At 33.8% G+C, this 19,178-nt stretch overlaps 3 protein-coding genes across 8 annotated transcripts; 1 reads left to right on the top strand and 2 right to left on the bottom strand.

Annotated features, from left to right (window-relative positions):
• Nucleotides 1-956: 956 nt before the first annotated feature.
• LOC127248572 (farnesylcysteine lyase) lies at nt 957-9,150 on the bottom strand. Of its 6 annotated transcripts, XM_051270984.1 has the most exons (6): nt 4,547-5,065; nt 3,115-4,475; nt 2,654-2,827; nt 1,795-2,154; nt 1,539-1,711; nt 957-1,336 (listed from the first exon to the last, which is right to left on the bottom strand). In XM_051270984.1, exons 2-6 carry the CDS (start codon nt 3,622-3,624, stop codon nt 1,063-1,065), a joined length of 1,491 nt encoding a protein of 496 aa, XP_051126941.1. In that variant the 5' UTR covers nt 3,625-4,475; nt 4,547-5,065; the 3' UTR covers nt 957-1,062. The 6 variants fall into 6 exon arrangements, with proteins under 6 accessions (XP_051126941.1, XP_051126937.1, XP_051126936.1 ...); XM_051270980.1 differs by lacking the exons at nt 957-1,336; nt 1,539-1,711; nt 1,795-2,154; nt 2,654-2,827 and adding exons at nt 5,085-5,156; nt 5,243-6,284; nt 6,396-9,150 and having other exon boundaries at nt 3,664-4,475; nt 4,547-4,767; XM_051270979.1 differs by lacking the exons at nt 957-1,336; nt 1,539-1,711; nt 1,795-2,154; nt 2,654-2,827 and adding exons at nt 5,085-5,156; nt 5,243-6,284; nt 6,396-9,150 and having other exon boundaries at nt 3,664-4,475; nt 4,547-4,709.
• Nucleotides 3,838-4,461, bottom strand: LOC127248516 (uncharacterized). Its single transcript, XM_051270878.1, has one exon. It carries the CDS (start codon nt 4,459-4,461, stop codon nt 3,838-3,840), a length of 624 nt encoding a protein of 207 aa, XP_051126835.1.
• A 5,652-nt stretch (nt 9,151-14,802) lies between the features above and the next one.
• LOC127248803 (S-adenosyl-L-methionine:benzoic acid/salicylic acid carboxyl methyltransferase 1-like) lies at nt 14,803-17,387 on the top strand. The gene is made up of 4 exons (XM_051271337.1): nt 14,803-14,922; nt 15,060-15,473; nt 15,938-16,192; nt 16,812-17,387. Exons 1-4 carry the CDS (start codon nt 14,848-14,850, stop codon nt 17,139-17,141), a joined length of 1,074 nt encoding a protein of 357 aa, XP_051127294.1. The 5' UTR covers nt 14,803-14,847; the 3' UTR covers nt 17,142-17,387.
• Nucleotides 17,388-19,178: the final 1,791 nt, after the last annotated feature.

The raw sequence follows: 19,178 nt of genomic DNA, 5'->3' as shown, positions 1-19,178 counted from the left end.
CGTACAAAACCAATTCCTTACTATAAAAATTTCCTAACTATTTAATTTTTTTTGGTTTTGTATAAAAAATAATGCTGCCACATGATTTTGAGGGGTTGTAAATCATATATTGAGTGAGAAAATCATAAGGGCTGTGGTTGTTTGATGGTTTAAAATTATTAATTAATTTAATTCAAATTTTAAAAATTAAAATCTTGAAAATCGACTATTCCTTTTTCTTTAAAATAATTAAAATTTAAAAACTTCAAATTTTGAAAAATCTTGAAAAACCCACTATTCCATTTTGCTTTGATTGTTTGTTTTGTGAAATTCGGTGGAAAGAAAACTTTTTCATATTAGGTACAAAGAGCATGTAGTATATTTCTCCTTCCATTTCGTAAGCATTTTTTTTTTTTTTTTTTTTTTATAAGATAGTTTTAAAAATATTAGTATTATATTATGATATAATAAAAATAAAGTAGAAATGACGTGATATAAATGTAATATATGGTAAGTTGTAAAGCTATTCGTAATGTTAGATATATAATACAATTACTAAAAAAAAAAAATAAATACTTTGTTATGGTCGGACTAAAATGAAAAAATAGATATTTGAGTAATATCTTTTGAAAAATATACATGAAAAAAAGTAGAAAAAGAACAAAGCCTTGTCTTTTTTGACACTATTTATTTTTTTAAAAAAATATATAATACCAAATATATATTTTTTCTTATAAACTATCAAATCAAATAGTAATTTTTTTATTTTTTAAAAATTTTCAAAAATTCAAATCTCTCCAAAAACCTGTCTAGAGTAATTGTTGAAATTCACAGTTGAAATAGTTGCTATTGAAGACAAATCCTTTTTATTTATCCCCGCCATTGATTTTCTTCACCCAAATTTATTCATATTTCCCCAAACAACAAGAGCATGTATTCATACAATTATCAAAAACGAGAATCAAAGCAGCAAGGGATACGTTCGATGGCACAATATAACAAGCAGAGCATGTTGTAGGCTCAAGAACATCATATCCTTTAAACTCAATGAGCATCACCATATTCGAAAATTAAGATTCCAACTTACAATTCATTATGCAGCGTGGAAGAATCGTCGTCAGCAACAACGATCTTCAAGTTCGGTGAACTACCACGGCTTCGCCCAGAGAGTCGTGATAGGATCAGACGAGCAATGTTCTCAGCTGCAACAGCACTTGTTTCCATGGTGCTGGCTGCATTCTCGAAAGCATTAACATAATATAGATGTTTATCATCTAAAATGAAGGGAGCGAATTCCTCAGGCGCCTGGTAATGAGGATACGCTGCCCAATCGATTCTGATTGTCTCCGATCTCTCGCTGTAAGAGAAAAAGGCAGTGTGATTATGGAATTTACGAGCTCAAAGAAATATAGTGTTAGTTTATATTGTCGAACAGAAATCCTATTAAAAGAATGAGCAAAAGTCTCACGAGCTGCGGCTCTCTTTGGTCATTTAATCGGTGGCTGATCTAATACTTCCATGTAAGAAGATAAATTCATCGAAGACAATTAATAATATACCTGAAGATGTTATCCAGTAAGGCGTCCAGCATAGGTTCCCGGGAGAAGATCTTGTAGGTCTTATCTTTTTCGTGTTCCTTGAGAACACTGATGCTTGTGAATGGTAGATCATCAGACTCTATGGTGCCCACCAACTCAGGGATTTCCGACAAGGTATTTAGACCAAAATAAGCCTGATCACATGAAATTCTTGAAATGTTAAGATCTCAACCAAAAATTGAAACATGTAAAAGTCATGAATAGTCGGTATACTCACTGGATCTAACAGCCCCCTAACAAAAGTTGCATGAGTGTGCTGCAGTTTTCTCGGAGGTATTGATATTGCTGGATTGAAATGAATTTTTACTTCATCCAAGGGCGTTGCCACGGCAGTGACCTGACAGTTGTAACTTTTTCCTTCCGTGGAGTTCAGTTGATATTCATTGCTCAAGTATGATATAGATTCTATTTCTTCATTTAGGTGCAAGGCAACATCCGACCTGTTGATCAATCCGGCAGCCATCTGCCAGTTCCCTCCTTCAACGGCCCATAAATCACCTCCGGAACCAGCCATAGAGACTGCGCCGGCAAGCCCACTAATATTCATGCTTTGTCCGTAATTTATTCTGGTAATGACCTGAAAAAGGCATAATAAGATCTCCACTTTTGTTCAAAACAAAAATAATTATGCGCCCTAAAGCCATAGAGAGTATTAATGCAAAGCTCGCACACAACAACATAATGCCAAACATCGGCTATGAAAGAAAAGGAATCTGAGTCATGAATAGTTTCTAAAACTAACAAAGCACTTTAAGTGGTCGGAAACCAATAAGATTGGAACTTTCAAGTTTTACTTATTAGTCGTAAAAATGCACTTCTAGAACTTCAATAAATAGGAGTTTTTTCCAAGCTTCCTTTTTCGCCTATGCAATTTGATACTAAGGAAATGCAATTAACATATTGTATCAAAAAAATGTTCAGAAATAAACAAAATCATAGTCTCACAGAACTTGGGATGATTAATTACAGAAGAATATATGCCTCAAATGCATGACCTAATCAATAAATGATACTTGCACACCACCATATAGACAACCAAAACGACGATAGTAAGTACAGCAGAACAAAAATCTCACAGTGACAAGTTCTTCAATGAGTAACCGAGACAATCCGACTTCAACCAGCTTCTCTCCCAATGTCATTGTAGTCAGATTGTAGAGTTCAGCCCATTTAAGCATCCTGTCAACGGTTTCAAACACCGGCCGCGATCCAAAATCTTGGTAATACCTCAAAAACTTATTCACTGTCTCCTATAAAAACGATCTCTTCGATTTTATCATCAGGAAAAAATATAACACACTCACATTTATTCTCATCCTGTAGACTCACAGCACTTGTATCACATTACTAAGCATGAACTTGTTGCAATGGAGCTAACAGCTTGAAGAGATAAATAGCCATTAATAGAAGAAATAAACTCCAAATAAACATGCTTCAACTCGTAATTACACTGCTGTTTCACCATTAAAATAGATAATAATAATAATAAGAGTATGATATCGCAGTAATTCACAAACCCTAGAAATCGTCTAAGTACCTCAACGAAGCTGTTCATCCGAAGGAGAGAAAAGGCGCCGTATCTAAACAACATCACAATCGAATTCACGAACGACAACAAGCGCTGAAATAATGGCGGCAGCCTGGTGTTGGAACTCAGTGTCTTGTACACAAACTTATCCCCATTCCAAATCCCCAAGGACAGCGAATCGTCGTCGAGGTCGGAGGTTTTCACTTTGAGGCCGAGATATTTGGTGTAATTCGCGGCGTGGTAGTTTTTGGGATGGAGAATCGAAGCGCCAGACTCGAAAGTCTCGCCGCCGATCGTGACAGTCGCCATTCGCCCTCCGACGACGCCATTCCGCTCGAATATTCTAATCCTGCCGATCGTTTGGCGGTCGGAGTATCTGCGGAGGAAGTGCGCGAGGGAGGAGCCGCCGATTCCGCTCCCGATTATACATATACTGTGTGGTTGAGCGTTCGCGGAATTCGACGAGAGGAGCAAATAGAGCAGCAGGAGAGGCGTGAATCGATGGCGACGCTCGAGCATTGTGATATGGCGTTTGTATTATTGTATCGAAGCTATGAAATGATTTGAGTTTTGGATTGGAAGCTTGAAGGAGGAATTGCAGTTTGACTTTTTAGAGCTGACTTTATATTACATATATATATATATATATTATGTGTTGTTTATAGTATCGCAGTGTTTAGCATTAAGTTCTGATATATCAAGGTGGTTTATATATCAGACACATTAATTAGATCATCCGGAGAATGGCGAGAACATCTTTCTGTACCACAGCCACCGTACATCAGAGACGCTTTGCATCCTTTCCTTCAGCATCACTTCCTTCAAGCTACATTCCCTGCCGTTCTGCTGACCGCCGCCGGCCGCCGCCGTCGCTGGATAACCGCCCCGCCAAATACCACGGTCGGGGCACTTTTCGACGACCTCGACGTTCCACAGGACCTTCTCACGCATCTTCGCGGTGCACGGGACGTCGTGCGTGATGGAGTTTCTCCACGGCGGGAGGCCGGAGTGGGGGCGGAGGAAGCAGCCCCACAGAGACCTCAGCCGCACCTGCATCCCGTCCCGCACCGGCTCCCATTCCGACGCAGAGTTGCTCTGAGACGGCCACCGCTGGATCACCTTCTTCCCCGACAAACCCCCCGGCATGAACGCCATGCTTGTCGCCGTCAGGTACGTGCCGAAGCAGCTCTTGAGTCGGATGCAATCTTTTCCATCGATGATCTCGACGCTCCATATCGCGTTTTTCGCGGATCCATCGCTGCCTTGGCTGATCGTCGCGTGGTTGTCCTCCGCCACCAGGTTCTTGTCGCGGTAGCTGATGAGCCGGACCGTGCTCGCTCTCAGGAAAAGATCCATGTTGGTCTCGCGCCCTGAATCAAATTCCGTCAGTATTTTCGCCGGAAGAATGCATATAAAGGTATTCCGTCGTCATATACGATACCTGGAATCAGAAATCGGAGCAGACGGGATGCAGCATGGCAACAGATCTGCAATCAAGACAAACAGGATGCAGATTTCTTGCAGGGAGATACGATGAATTTAGGATGAGAGAAAAGGAGCGGTGGCTTTTGAGGACGAAGGCCACCATTTCCATTTGTGGTAAACTGTAAAACCAATCTTAGAATCTCATTCTATATTTATCAAGCTTAGGATAATCGAAATCTGCAATCGACATTGTAATGATCAGAGGGAAGGCAGTCTACTTGTAATTGCAACCACACGTTGCCTAAATAAAAGGGTAGCTACAAGTTAGTTGGAAGATGTCTAAATTGTTGCAATGCAAGAACACTTCAATATCTACCAATTAACCGAAAACAGATACGAGAGTCAACCAAAATGATCATATCATCAACTCTCAATGATCCCGGCATTCATCGACATTACAATACACAGATTAAGTTCAGGTAGGTATGGGAGCTCCATGTTCGATGCAAGCAAAAGCATGTAAATTGGGCGAAAATAAGGAGTCGAAGAGTTACCAGATTAAAACAAATTCATGGGCTGGATGCCGGGGAACTATCTTCATCAGATGAAACATCGTTGTCGTCAAGCTGCAATAAATTACAAATAGTGAAAGATCATCATATATTCTTCATAATTTCGGAATATGTATTAAGAAGCTGTAAATTGTCCATACCTGAATATCCACCCTGAGGTTTTCGTCTCCCATATCCAATTGTTCTTGCTGAATTTGCATCACAGACTCTTCAACTGACTTACGACACTTCCCACGCACCTCAATCAGCTCCAACGTCGCAATCCCGCCAATCTCAGAAGGGATCATTTCTAGATCGCAGCAATCATGCAAGACAAGCCGTTGAAGCCTAGGGAAATGATCGCTCGAGGAGACGTCCCATTGGTTGAGATCCAGCCATTCCAACTTCAAGTATCTAAGCTGCTTGAACTCATCGTCGTTCGTGCTCCAAATCTCTCCCTGAAAGGCTTGATATCTTAATTTGAGAACCACAAGATTCGGCAACAACCCAATGATCGATATACTCTCCCAGGGCAGCTGCAGGTTGCATAGATTCAGCTTTTTTATGCTAAAGGGGATACTAATCGAAGATAACCCAGAGTCCCAACGGGAGACCGTCACTGTCAGTGACTCCAGGAGGTCGAGGAAGTGGAGATCAAGAAATGCATATTCCCCATTGCGTCGCTCAAACATTTTATACATACACTTCAGTTTGCGGAGAAGGGGGAAACATTTCATCATCTCTTCATCTTCTTCCTTACTTATCAGAATCTCGGAAAGAAATTCCAGTTTACTTGACTCTTCGGTACTACGACCTTCAGCAGGAAAAAAGGCACTTTCAGAGGAGAGGTACCGCAGCTTCGCCATCTGCAGTAACGGTGTGTACAAGATAATTCTGTTGTTCACTGTAAGAAATTCGAGATTCATGAGAAGATGTAAACCAGAAGGAATACTGTTTATAGCCATGTATCTCAAGTGAACCAAATTTTGAATTCCTGAATAATCATGATTAGAGTATTGCTGCTGAAAATGTAAAACTCTTAACGATCTCATGTTGAGGAGCGAGAACGATCTCTCCGAACCACAGCATGAAAAACTACGAACGCGTGCGCTATACGGCGCCAAATGACAAGGCAAAGCAAAATATGACTGATTCATTTGAACGGACAGATGATGGAATTTCTGGTTCCATATTGAGCAGTCACTGCAAGGAAGAAGTTAGAAGTAACACATGCCCGTCAGCACATTGTATTAAATCGACATCAAACATTAGTTGAAAGACATAAATAATATACAGAGTTAGCACCAAACTTACTGATCTACTAGTTTCGCAAAATTTTCCTTCTCGGATATTCTGAGGCATAAATCCCGCAATAAGTCATGAATAGCGCAAGCTTTGGCGCCACCATTTGATCGTCGTTTGACAATTAGTACAAGACTTTTAGCAATCAGTTCCTTCAAATATTCTTCCGCAACACTATCTGATCTCGTGTTGTCTTCTTCCTGTACGAATCCTTCGGCAATCCAGAGCTGTTTCAACTTCTTAACAGGGATCTCTGCATCTTCTTGAAATACTCCAAAATAAAGAAAACACGGTTTCAGATACGTTGGTAGCTGTTTGTAACTAAGTTCCAATATTCGCATCACTGAGTTGCTTTGTTCCGAAAATAAATAAGGGTCCAAACTTTCTCCAATATTTTTCCATGTGCCTTCTTCATTCTCTACAGTCGAAAGAATACCGGATATAACAACTACGGCTAGTGGCAATCCATAGCATTTTGCTGTAATTTTCTTCCCAATGTCTTCCAACTGTGGAGGGCAAGGGTTGTCTCCGAAAACCTTCATTTTCAATAGTTTCCAACACTTATCATCAGACAAGAGGGGTATCTCATGAATGATGCTACCTGGAAGCGCCACATCCTTGTTCCGACTAGTGAATATTATCCGGCTCCCATTTTTATCATCCGGGAAATATCTATGAAGGTCGTCCCACACATTTGAGCTCCATATATCGTCCATTACTATTAAGTATCGCCTATCCTTCAAAATTTTGTACATTTGCAGGGCAAGACTTTCCTCATCCATCTTCGCGAGTTCATCATCATCCCTCTCACTTCTTAAGCTCATCAAAATGGTGATCAATAGGTTTTTCAAATTATACACTTGTGAGATTACGCACCACAAGCTTTTGTCGAAGTGGTGACTAACCAACTGATGTGTATACAACTTCTTCGCCAAAGTAGTCTTACCAATTCCAGGCATACCAATGATGGAAATAAACTGACATTGTTCCCCTCCTGCTACCAACTGGTCCAAAATATCCCTTTCCAGATCCTCAAAACCAACCATTACATCGTCTGCAGAATCTCTTCTAGTTGGATGCGGCTGTGCAATGAAATCCTCTGCAGCTCTCGAATCGCCAACATCTGAATTTTTATTCATCAGCCGTAGCATAACTCGATCGAGCTTGTTTTTCTTGGCATTGATATGAGCCAACCTGATGGCAAGGTACCAAAGAGGAGCATCTCCAACAACAAAAGAGCTGATCAAATATTCAGATTCGTAAGCCACATCGATAATCTGCATAAAGTCATCAGATAATTGAGACACCTTAGCTCCCTTGACCAAATGCTGCAGACGCATCAGCCATCGACGGAGCAGTTTAAGCTGACCATTAATCTCAGCAATTCGATCAGCAACACCACCCATTATATAGTCGACATCATAGAGGAGTGAATCAACAATGGACAGATAATCTACAGTGCTATTTGTCTTTGGGAAAACTATAGCACGCGGTGTAATTTTCAAGAACTTGAGAATCTTGGTTTTCAAATGGCGAAAATGTTTAACACGAGAACCTAATACCAAACCATTCTTTGGCCAGATCACGACGTTCGTCGCAAGATACAAGAAATCGATTATTTTGACCTTCAAGAGATTTATATGCTCAGTAAGAACACTAATGGCGTGATCATTCATAGAATGCGTCGGTGAATGATTACTGAAAATAAGAGAGTGAACTAACATACCAGCTTCATTACCCACTTTTTCGAATTCCGCAAGGATTTTCTGCACCTGCTTATACTCCATGGCTTGAAATGGTCTGTCCCCGAGAATCACGATCAGAAACCTCAGCTCCTCCAAAACGGAAGCATTCAAAATCGGGGAGTTTTGATGAGGAGTATCAGCTAGTTGAAGGAGAAAACTGATGAAACCTGCAATAAGTTCATTCCTGTGGGGGATTTTCTCCATTCGAGAAAGCTGCTGAACCTTTGGCACTTTGAACCAATCCCCAAGGTCCTGCAAGACGCCCATAACCGTTTCTTCGAAGTTGTCGTAATTCCGAGGCTCAAATCCGTCGCAGCAGCCATGGGGCAGACCTAGTTTCGTGTAAAGCCTGGAGACGAAGGCAGAGTCAACCCCGACTTGCAGGAAGTAATTCAATAGGGTTTCGATTTGGGAATGGGAGAAACGGCCTGTGTAAGTCCATCGACTGATTTCTTTGATAAGTTTAGGCAGAGAAGACGAATCCATTCGATCTCAAAGCTCAGATGCAATGGCGTTGCAATCGAAGATCTACGTAATATACATGGAATGAAGATGCCACCGAATTCGGTGCGCTCCATTGACCTAATAAAATAATTGTGCTACTGTTCGTAAAATTCAATGAGCCTTCACTCGTAAACGCCATATGCTTCGTTTTCATACCTTCTCCGAAGTTTCCACATGTCCTTCTGGCAGCCATTAGAATTGCGGCTGCTTTAGGTTTCATTCCCATTCTGAAATAGCTTTCCCCACTCTGCCATACAATTTTTAAACGGCATAGGAGAACGACGAAACTCGCTAATGCTACTGTAGATTCGAGTTTCGGACCAAAATGCTCCATGAATGGCTGAGCCGGAAGAACTCCAATGATGCAAATCCGAGCGGTAACATATGAGTCTGAACATGAAAATGGATTTTCCTAATCCTGTCTGGTATTTGATCATCATACTTAAAATCATATCATCCACAACATTGCAAGGGGGGTTGGAGAGAGCCATTGAAGGATTTTTTGAATTGTTCTTCCTCTTCCTCTTATCTTTCTCCTTTAAATGCGAAGTACTGTAAGGGAGTGTTTGTTTAGAGGTTTGGATTTTGAGGTGGGATTTGAATAGTAAAAATTTTGAATTTGAATAGTTGTACGATGTGATATAAATAGGGGTTGATGTGATGTTTTGAATGTAAAATTAATTTTTAATATAATATAAAAAATAAAAAAATAAATATTTGATTTGATATTTTGGGGAAAAAAAATTAGATGAATAGTAAAATTTTGCACAAATCTTACAAACGAACACACCCTAAAAGGCAAAGTAAGCATTCCCTCGGCTTCCATGGAGGAACATAAATAAACGAACCCTAAAAAAAAAAAAAAAAGTGTAAATTACATAACACATGTCACATCCTCGTCTATTACTAAAAATGTAAAATTTATTGCGCGAAACTTTGTGTTAATAAACACCTTCATTATTCATTGATATTTAGTTTTAAATAAATTATTTACGCAAGTTTATACAAATAAGAAAAACAAAATATTTTAAATAATTTTTTTGCATTAAATAAATAAATAATTTATTAATTATTTATTTTATAATTTTTGGAGACAAATTATTATCTATTTTTATAAAAATTATAAAAATAAATAATTGATCAATTATTTATTTATTTATTAGGTCTAAATAAATATCTAAATTTATGCGAATTTTATACAAATAAAAACGCAAAATATTTTAAATAATTTTTTTGCATTAAATATATTAATAATTTATTAATTCTTCATTTTATAATTTTTGAAGACAAATTGTTGTTTATTTTTATAAAAATAAATGATTGATCAATTATTTATTTATTTATTAGGTCTTTATTTCAAACCAGTCATCAGTTTTGGACAAGAAAGGTGTTTCTTGCAAATTTTACATTAACATAAAGTTCACGCAATGAATAAAACCGGCGTGTTATATAATATACCCAAATAAAAATAAATATAAAAATAAACTATGAACAATAATGGGCTGTTTGGTTCAAAGATTTATCAGGATTCCATGGGATTTGGACATGAAATCCATGTTTGGTTAAAAAAAAAGAAGGTGAAATTTAAAATAATGAGATTTGAAATAGAGGTCTAAAATCCTACAAATAAGAGATTTTTTTGTAATAGGGATACCCCTATTACTTTTAAATCTCATTCTTAAAATTTTAATTTTTACATTTATATCCTCATGTAAAAATATAATAGTATTATATTTATATAAAAAACTAAATAATTTTAAAATTAATTATTATTTGAATTATATATTTAATTAAATTTATATTATTTTTTATTGTACAATATTTTTTAAATAAATTAATAAATTCATTATTTAAATTATTATTTATTATAAATTTTATTTGAATTATAAAATTATAGGGACGATCATAAGTCAGGTTCAATCGGAACTGATATTCATTCAAAATATATATTGTTAAATCCGAGATTCAAATTGGATCCGATTATACTAGATCCGACCGAGACTATACCCGGTAAGACTTGATGGTTCCGAAAATTTCATTTTTTTAACAATTCTTAAATTTTAATTTAAAATTACGCATGTACCAGATCCAATGTATATTAAAATTTATTTATTATATTAGAAAATATTATAATAAAATAATGAATACGTTAAACTCAAAAAATATTTTTAATATAATTATATTATTCGAAATTATTTTTTCATATGTATGGTTGATATATTATTATTATATTACCCTGATCATGACCCGGATCCAGACCTAATACTCAAATAATTGGACTTAACTTCAAATAAATAGGTCAGGCTTGGTCGGGTCTTGAGTTTACGCGAATTTATTGTTATCCTATAAAATTATTGATATATTTTCAATTTATATTAATAATGAATTAGAGGTTTAATTTGTCAAAATAAATAAAATTCATAAGAGGACAATTATGTCATTTAGAATATAAAAAATCCAAATCCAAGAAATATAAATCCCACCTCATTTTACCAACCAAACATAATATGAGATTCCAAATCCTAAATATAATAAATCCCATCACATATAAATCCTACTGTAAAATCCCGATCACACTAAAAAAAAAAGTCCATGAACCAAACAACACTAAGTCTATAAAGGCTGAATTCTGAGCGGGCTGGGCTTTCTATATGGACCAGCTGGGCTTATTATTATTATTATTATTATTATTATTATTGTATTTATTTATTTAGTGACAAAATGAAAATAGAGAAATAAAAATGTCTCCGCTTTTCTTTGATTGGGAAATAAAGAGAAATAAAATTCATTTCATTTGTTTAGTTGAGACCGAGAATTCAGAATTAAAAAATAATATAAAAATAAAATTAAGAGAATACAATGTGTTTATACATTTGTTTATTTTATCATTTTATATTTAATTTTTACAATTTAATTTCTGTTTATTTTTTATTTTTTTATTTTTACTATTATTTAATTTTTATATTATTAAAATCTCATAAAATATCATATCTCAATTATTATTAAAATATATTATCAAACTAAAAATATATCTAAAAAATACAATAATATTTTTCTTATCTAATTTATTATTTTTTTTAATGATTTTTTTTTTCAACTAGCAATACAGGACATTCTATTTATACGTTGTATTTTTTTACATTTTTCAATTAAATTATCTTTTATCAAATAAAAAAATCAATTATTATTTTGTATTGAATTTATTTTATTTGCAATTTCATCCTCAATTATCGTTTATGCTGCAACGCATCCTTACATCAATTGGACAAATCCATAATTTGAACCTAAAAAGGAACGAAAAACGTGCATGAGGCATAGATGGACGGTTGTTACGGTAAATTAAATTAAATTAAATTAAAATTAAATCAGCACATTAATTAATTAATTAATTAATTATTACGTACATTATTTATTTCACACACACGCCTCAAGTCTTGGTCAAGTGATTAAACTATGTGTCTGTAACAATAACTGTCACGTCTTTTCTCATCTGTATTTTGTGTTAACTTTATTTGAATATAATGAATACATTAATTAATTTCCATAAATATGTATTACTCTCTCCATCTCAGATATCGTGTTGCTACAATGTAGACACGGTATTTTAGGAGGAGTGTAATTAGTAGATAATTAATAATGTATTAGTGAAAATAATTATCCTATAATATAAATAATTATAAATTAAGATTAAAATAACTAATTAGTTTAAATAAAATTAAAAAATTTAAAATGAGATTAAAGTGTGTAATCATTTTCCAAAGAAGGAAAGTGACATGGTACGTGGGACCGGACAGAAATTGGAATGTCGTTGTGAGAAATGATTATGCGATAAAATATTATTTTATATATTTATTTAAAATAATACTCTATCTGTCCGCTAAATTTATTATCACTTTTTTTTAGTCCGTCCATTAAATTTATCTCATTACTAATTTTGACAAAGTTAACGATCAACGTTTAATTATTACCCTCTATTCAATACTGATTTACAATAAATACTACTAACTTTATTACCTTCTCTCTTTATTTATTTTATTTTTTAATTAAATTTTAAAAAATATCTTTAATTACCCATCACATTTTCAATAAAATATTTATTTTTCTGTGACCCAAATAAACTAATTTTAATGAACGGAAGGAATAATATACAATTATTATTCATAATAATTGGGGGCCATCTCAATATATATCCATAAAGCATATGTATAATTATATTAATTTTTCTGTCACAACTAATAATGTCACTAATTTTTTTTTTATTTACCATACTACTTTATTATTAATTGTTTATATAATTATTTTTAGTCCTCATGTCCGAGGATTGTGCTAAAAACTTATAAATAAAATTTGTGTGTAAAAAATTACTTCCTACACACAAGTTTTATTTATATTTTTCATACTTCCTCTGTAACATTTTTTTTTGGGTTTGTTCCAAACTCACTGCAATATTTTCTTAAATTAATTTGAGTTTGATATTAAAATAATATTTGATGGGATATTTTGCGAAAGGAAAAAAATGTATTTTTTTCGGGAAAACACAAAGTTAAAATATAGGAAATTTTGATTAAAGAAATAGACCTATAATATTTTGTATAATAATAATAATAATAATAATAATAATAATAATAATAGTAATAATAATAATGACATATCTAAAAGTTAACATGTAGATTACAACACAAACTTGTTTGGATAATATTGTAACAACATGCAACATGTGTAAATTGATTTAATTTAATTTCCCACCGAAGGGGAAATATTATTTCATCTATTAGCGGTAGCTTTGTCAATTCGTATTTGTTCTATTTATTTTATAATATTATTATTATTATTTATTCAAATAATCTGAGAATGAGTAATTGTTACTTTTCAAAGCGCTCTAGGTAAATTGTTAAGTTATTTGAATTCATAATCTTACGGTCATGGGTCCATCTCATACAATCGAACTATTTTTTACTGGATTTTCATACGATATTTTGTAAAAGAAAATAATGTATATATATTTTTAAAATTATACAAATTAAATAATATTCGTTTTAATTTGAAATTACAAAAGAACAAGCATATTATTGCACACAAAGTTTTTGCACAGTTACCACACATAAGTCAGTCAGATAATATATGTTTTTATTTAACACAATATATAAAATAACATAATCTCTCACAACACATGCTACAAATAATAAAATCTATGGTAAAAGTCTATATCATATTGTTGTCAATTTATGCATTATTTTTACATTATATTAGCATAATTTATGTATTGTACATATTTATATAGTGTATATATTATGTGTTGTTTGTCTTAAAAAAACTTGTGTTGTACTCCCTCCGTCCCAGACATTCTGCAGTATTTCTTTTTTAGTATGTCCCAAACACCCTGCAACATTTTCAAAATAGAAAATAATTAATTATACTTAATTTCTACCAACACTTTATCCCTCACATCAACTAAATAAAAAAATAAAATATATATTTCTCTTTCCATTACATCACTTAATTTTTAAATTATCCTACTTAATACTACCCACCTAAAAACCCATGCTAAAAATAAATATGGCACCTTATTTGGGACAAAGGGAGCATTATTTTTATATATTATGTACTGTATAGAACTATATCATAGGAGTATAATATTAATCAACCTATGTACTATTTAAAGTTTTCTTTCCATTAATATACCACTACTTAAAGTAAAAATAAAAAATAAAAAAAAACAATCGTACTATTATCTACTAACAAAGTATTAAGGTTATCTATTTTATTTTTTTTTTTAATTGTATTATCTACCTAACATTACAAATATCCTTACAATTTACAATATATTATACAAATGTTATTACATTTATATCACACAATACTAACAAGGCTATTTTAGTCATTTCTATTTTATTTCTACTACATCCCAATATAATTTTAAAATTTCTAAAATTACGTGCAAAAAGCAAACAGCTACTTACGAGACAGATGGAGTAAAAAAAAAATCCCAAATCGAGGTGAAAATTGATGATGACGTCACTATTTCTTACGTCAAGAATGACGAAACCCTAGCGTGTCACGAATTTCGTCTACATCAATAAACAAAGCAGCTGTCCGAAGTTGAATACCAAAAATCCATCCCAAGAAACTCTATAAATTGGGCTAAAATCTTCCACTTCATAACCCCAGAAATCAAAACAAACAAACACACACTCAACAACTGTAATTAATCAACAATGGAAGTAGTTCAGGTTCTTCACATGAATGGAGGTTCGGGAGACTCCAGCTACGCAAACAATTCCCTCGTTCAGGTACCTAATTAATCAAATCCAATATAATCTTGTCCAAATCATGCATATCTATATCTATATCTATATCTATATCTATATCTATATATATATATATATATAATTTGATTAATTAGTGTTTCGACGACAACGATGAGCAGAGAAAAGTGATATCGATGACGAAGCCGATAACAGAAGCTGCCATAACCGAGGCGTACACGACGACGGTGTTCCCCGGCGGTGACGTCATGTCGATAGCCGACCTGGGCTGTTCCTGCGGCCCCAACACATTCTTCGTGGCGGCTGAGCTTGTCCGAACTGTCGACAACCTCTGCCAGAAGCTCGGCCGCCGCCCGCCGGAATTCCAGATCAGCTTGAACGACCTCCCCGGAAACGACTTCAATACGGTTTTCCAGGCGATGCTGCCGGCGTTCCAGGAGGTATTCAGGCCGGCGGTTTCCGGCGGGACGAAATGCTTCGTGTCGGGAGTCCCCGGCTCGTTCTACGGTAGGCTGTTCGCCGCCGGCAGCCTGCATTTTGTTCATTCTTCTTACAGCCTCATGTGGCTTTCCAAGGTTAAAAACTATATATATATATATAGATTTTTTGGAACTTGACTATTATATATTAATACAAATATATTTTTTTTAAAATTATTAAATTAAATATATTTTTTACTAATATCAATTTTTTTTTATCTAAAGTCGGGTTTTTTTTTTTTTTTTTCTTTTTTTGTCTCCAAACCTTAGATTTGGAGTTTGTTTGGTTTTCTTATTAAATTCTTATTTATACATTATTTAAATATCAAACATAAATTGAATTTTTCTCAAACTCATTAAAAGAGACAGACAAAGTCTTCATTGCTTCGATCCAGCATAAAATAATTACAATTAATTAATTAGGGTTGTTTGGTTTTCGGGTTTTTTTTTGTTGTTGTTTAAATAACACTCAAATGTAATATATTTATATATAAAAAAATAGTAAATTTTGATTGAAAATTTTGCATATTGATTTTGATTTGAAATAATTTAAATTTTAGGTTCCCGAAGGTGTGGAATTGAACAAAGTGAACATATACATAGCGAGGGCAACTCCTAGAAGTGTGATCGATGCATACTACAAGCAATTTCAGGTCGATTTTTTGACATTTCTGAAGTGCCGGTCGGAGGAGGTGGTGAGCCGCGGAAAAATGGTGTTAACTTTGTTGGGTAGAAAAGGTGAAGATCCTTCTAGCAAGGATGGCTGCTATATTTGGGAGCTTCTAGCCCTTGCCTTACAAAAATTGGTCTCTAAGGTATTTTTTAAACACGTTTTATTATTGAATATTGTCTTAGTTAAATCGATCTTTTAATTGAATTATCGAATGGATCATATAATAAACACCTTTTAAATTTTATAATTTATTCTTATTCAAGGTTAACATGAATTTGACTTTCGAAATAATCGAATGGATGCAGTACTAATCAGTAATTCCGGTCCAATATTAAGGGAACGGTTCTGGTACTGATTTGAAAAAATCAACACCTTGCTGATTTTACAAACAATATATTATTTTATTACATATGACATATATGTCACTGTTTATTTATAATTACAAGCGTGTTGTATAATAGTATATAATATGTTAAAATCAACTGTTTTGTGTGATATATAAAATTATAACATATGTTGTTAGTTCATGTGTGTTATATTTGTATTATATTAACGTATATGAATATAATGTGCTGGTAGGGATATAATGTGTCTAAAGACTAATATTATTTGTTTCTTTGCATTTTTTTTTTTTGGTCATAAATTAATGTTTTTGTTTCTATTTTAGCAATAAAATCCTATATAATTTTTATTTTTATGTTTTTTGAATTTTTTTTTACTATATACTTTTTAAATTAATGTGGTGAATGAATTAATTGTAGGGTCGCATAGAAGAGCAAAAGCTACATTCATTCCACATCCCTCAATACACACCTTCTCCGGCAGAAATGGCGGCGGCAGTGGCGGCAGAGGGGTCGTTCGCGGTGGACTGTCTCGAGACAACCGAGATCACGTGGGCTTCCGGGTGCGGAGATGGCGCATACGACGTGGCCAAGTGCATGAGATCGGTGGCCGAGTCCCTATTGTCCGAACACTTTGGAAAAGCTGTAATGGATGAGGTGTTCGACACCTACCGACAAATCTTGTCCGATCGTATGGCCAAAGAAGATCCCAAGTTCATAAATGTCACCATTTCCTTGACAAGGAAGTAGTGATCGATCAATTGATCGTTTGGTAATAAATTAGTGTAATGTGCAAGCATTAAGACTTGGCTTGTCTAATTATGTTTAGCACTATTTATCGAGAAATCTGTTTCTCGATATATTATATAGAAAAATATATTATCTATTTATATCGCATTAAATAGATTTGTGTGTGCGTCACAAAATCCATTGGATATTATGTTTAATAGGTGGCCCAATAATTGTAACAACGATGTGTTTGGTTTATTAGGAAAAATGAAAAATGAAGGAGAAGAAAATTAGAGAACTTGGTAATGTAGCTAGCGAAATATAGTTAAAAATTAGTGTATGATTAGGGTTTTCGCTAATTGATGTAGACATTATGGATAAACAAGCAAAGAACTTGTATGATTAATTAGCACATTGATTTAATTTTGGTGTTTTTATTGTTTTATCATAGTAAAAAATTAAACTGAAATATTTTGTTATTATTGTTTTTTGTATAATATAAAGATCGAATTATAATAATTTTACGTTATAAATTATATTCCCTCCATCCATTAAAATTAGTTCATCTGGGTCAGGCACGAAAATTTAAAAAAAAAAAATATTTTATTGAAAAAGTTATAGGTAATTGAGGATATTTTTGGAAATTTAGTTAAAAAGTAAGTAAATTAAGAGAGAGAACGTAATAATAAAGTTAAATTTAGTAGACTCAAAATTAATAATGAGATAAATTTAATGGACATACTAAGGAGTAATATTGTGCTTTGTAATTCAAAAGATATGAGAACACCTTTTTTAGGGTGTAAATTAATATAAGAAAATGTGACGTGGTATGTGTTTCTCGTGTGGTACACAATTCCACCTCTCTCTCACTTTGAAGATAGGTCGCCAAACCACGACCAGAGTTGCGCCTTTTATTTTGAAATTGCATTAGGCAATTGGACCAAGCCGAGTCAGAAAGGATGTTATGACTCAAGGTGAATATTCGAGTCGAGTATTTAAGTAATATTGTCAACAAACTTTTGGTGTGAGAAAAAAAGCTAACGTAAAGAACTATTTACATCTTTTGGATGTCGGGAGTTGACAATACCACTTTGGCGAAGAAATTGTATGATTATCCATCTGTTGTAACTAGTTACACGATAAATATTAACCTCAATTTCCTTACAAGATGTATGGTCTAAGATGTCGACGATTGGTACTACATTAATTGAAGCTTGAGTTAGGACCATTAGCATTTGTGATCTAAGATATGTTACTGTGCAAATTTCGATTCAAGAATGATGAATCCAAATTGACCTCAATCCATTCAAAAAATTAGTAATTTGTTTAAATTATGTAAGAAATGATTTAGTCTCGTAATATAAACTTATGATCATAAAATTATAGAGTTTTACCCAATGTCCATTCGAATAGTAACGGCTGCATATTCCTATGGTACTAAAAAAAATGATTTATTTGAAAATTTATATTATTACATGTTCAATTCATTTCATATATAGACTCAAACAAAATCATACTCCAAAGTTATGGATTGAATTATGTGCTATGAAATGTGGTTTTTTGTTTTTTTTTTTGTATTTTTACTATTTTATCTATATTTTAAATAAAAGTATTACATTAAATATATATTTAAACTATTATATCTAATTACTTTTTTATTTTTTTATTCAAGAGAAAACAAACATACACATGTGTAAGTAAACAACATAATAATTAACAGGGTAAACTGTTTTTTTAGTCTCGTAATTGGACCCCTTATCATTTTAGTCTCGTAAGTGGAGCCTGTCGCAAACTAGTTCCATAAGTAGAAAATTTTCGTTGTTTTAGTCTTCCGGCACTGGAGACGCCCGCGTAGCTCGCCGGAAGCCACGTGTCCGCCAGGTGTCCCGCCAGGTCAACGACATCGGGCAGACACGTGGCCTCCAACGAGCCACGCGAGCGTCTCCGGCGCTGGAGGAATAAAACAGCGAAAATTCTTCACTAGGACTAGTTTGCGATATATTCCACTTACAGGACTAAAATGATAAAATGATCAGTTACGATTCTAACAAAAAAATA

Source organism: Andrographis paniculata, unplaced genomic scaffold (assembly GCF_009805555.1).
Source record: "Andrographis paniculata isolate CXL003 unplaced genomic scaffold, ASM980555v1 Contig34END, whole genome shotgun sequence".
In the NCBI taxonomy this organism is placed as follows: Eukaryota; Viridiplantae; Streptophyta; class Magnoliopsida; order Lamiales; family Acanthaceae; genus Andrographis; species Andrographis paniculata.
Note: the sequence above shows the minus strand (reverse complement) of the source record. Positions and strands in the feature narration are given on the sequence as shown.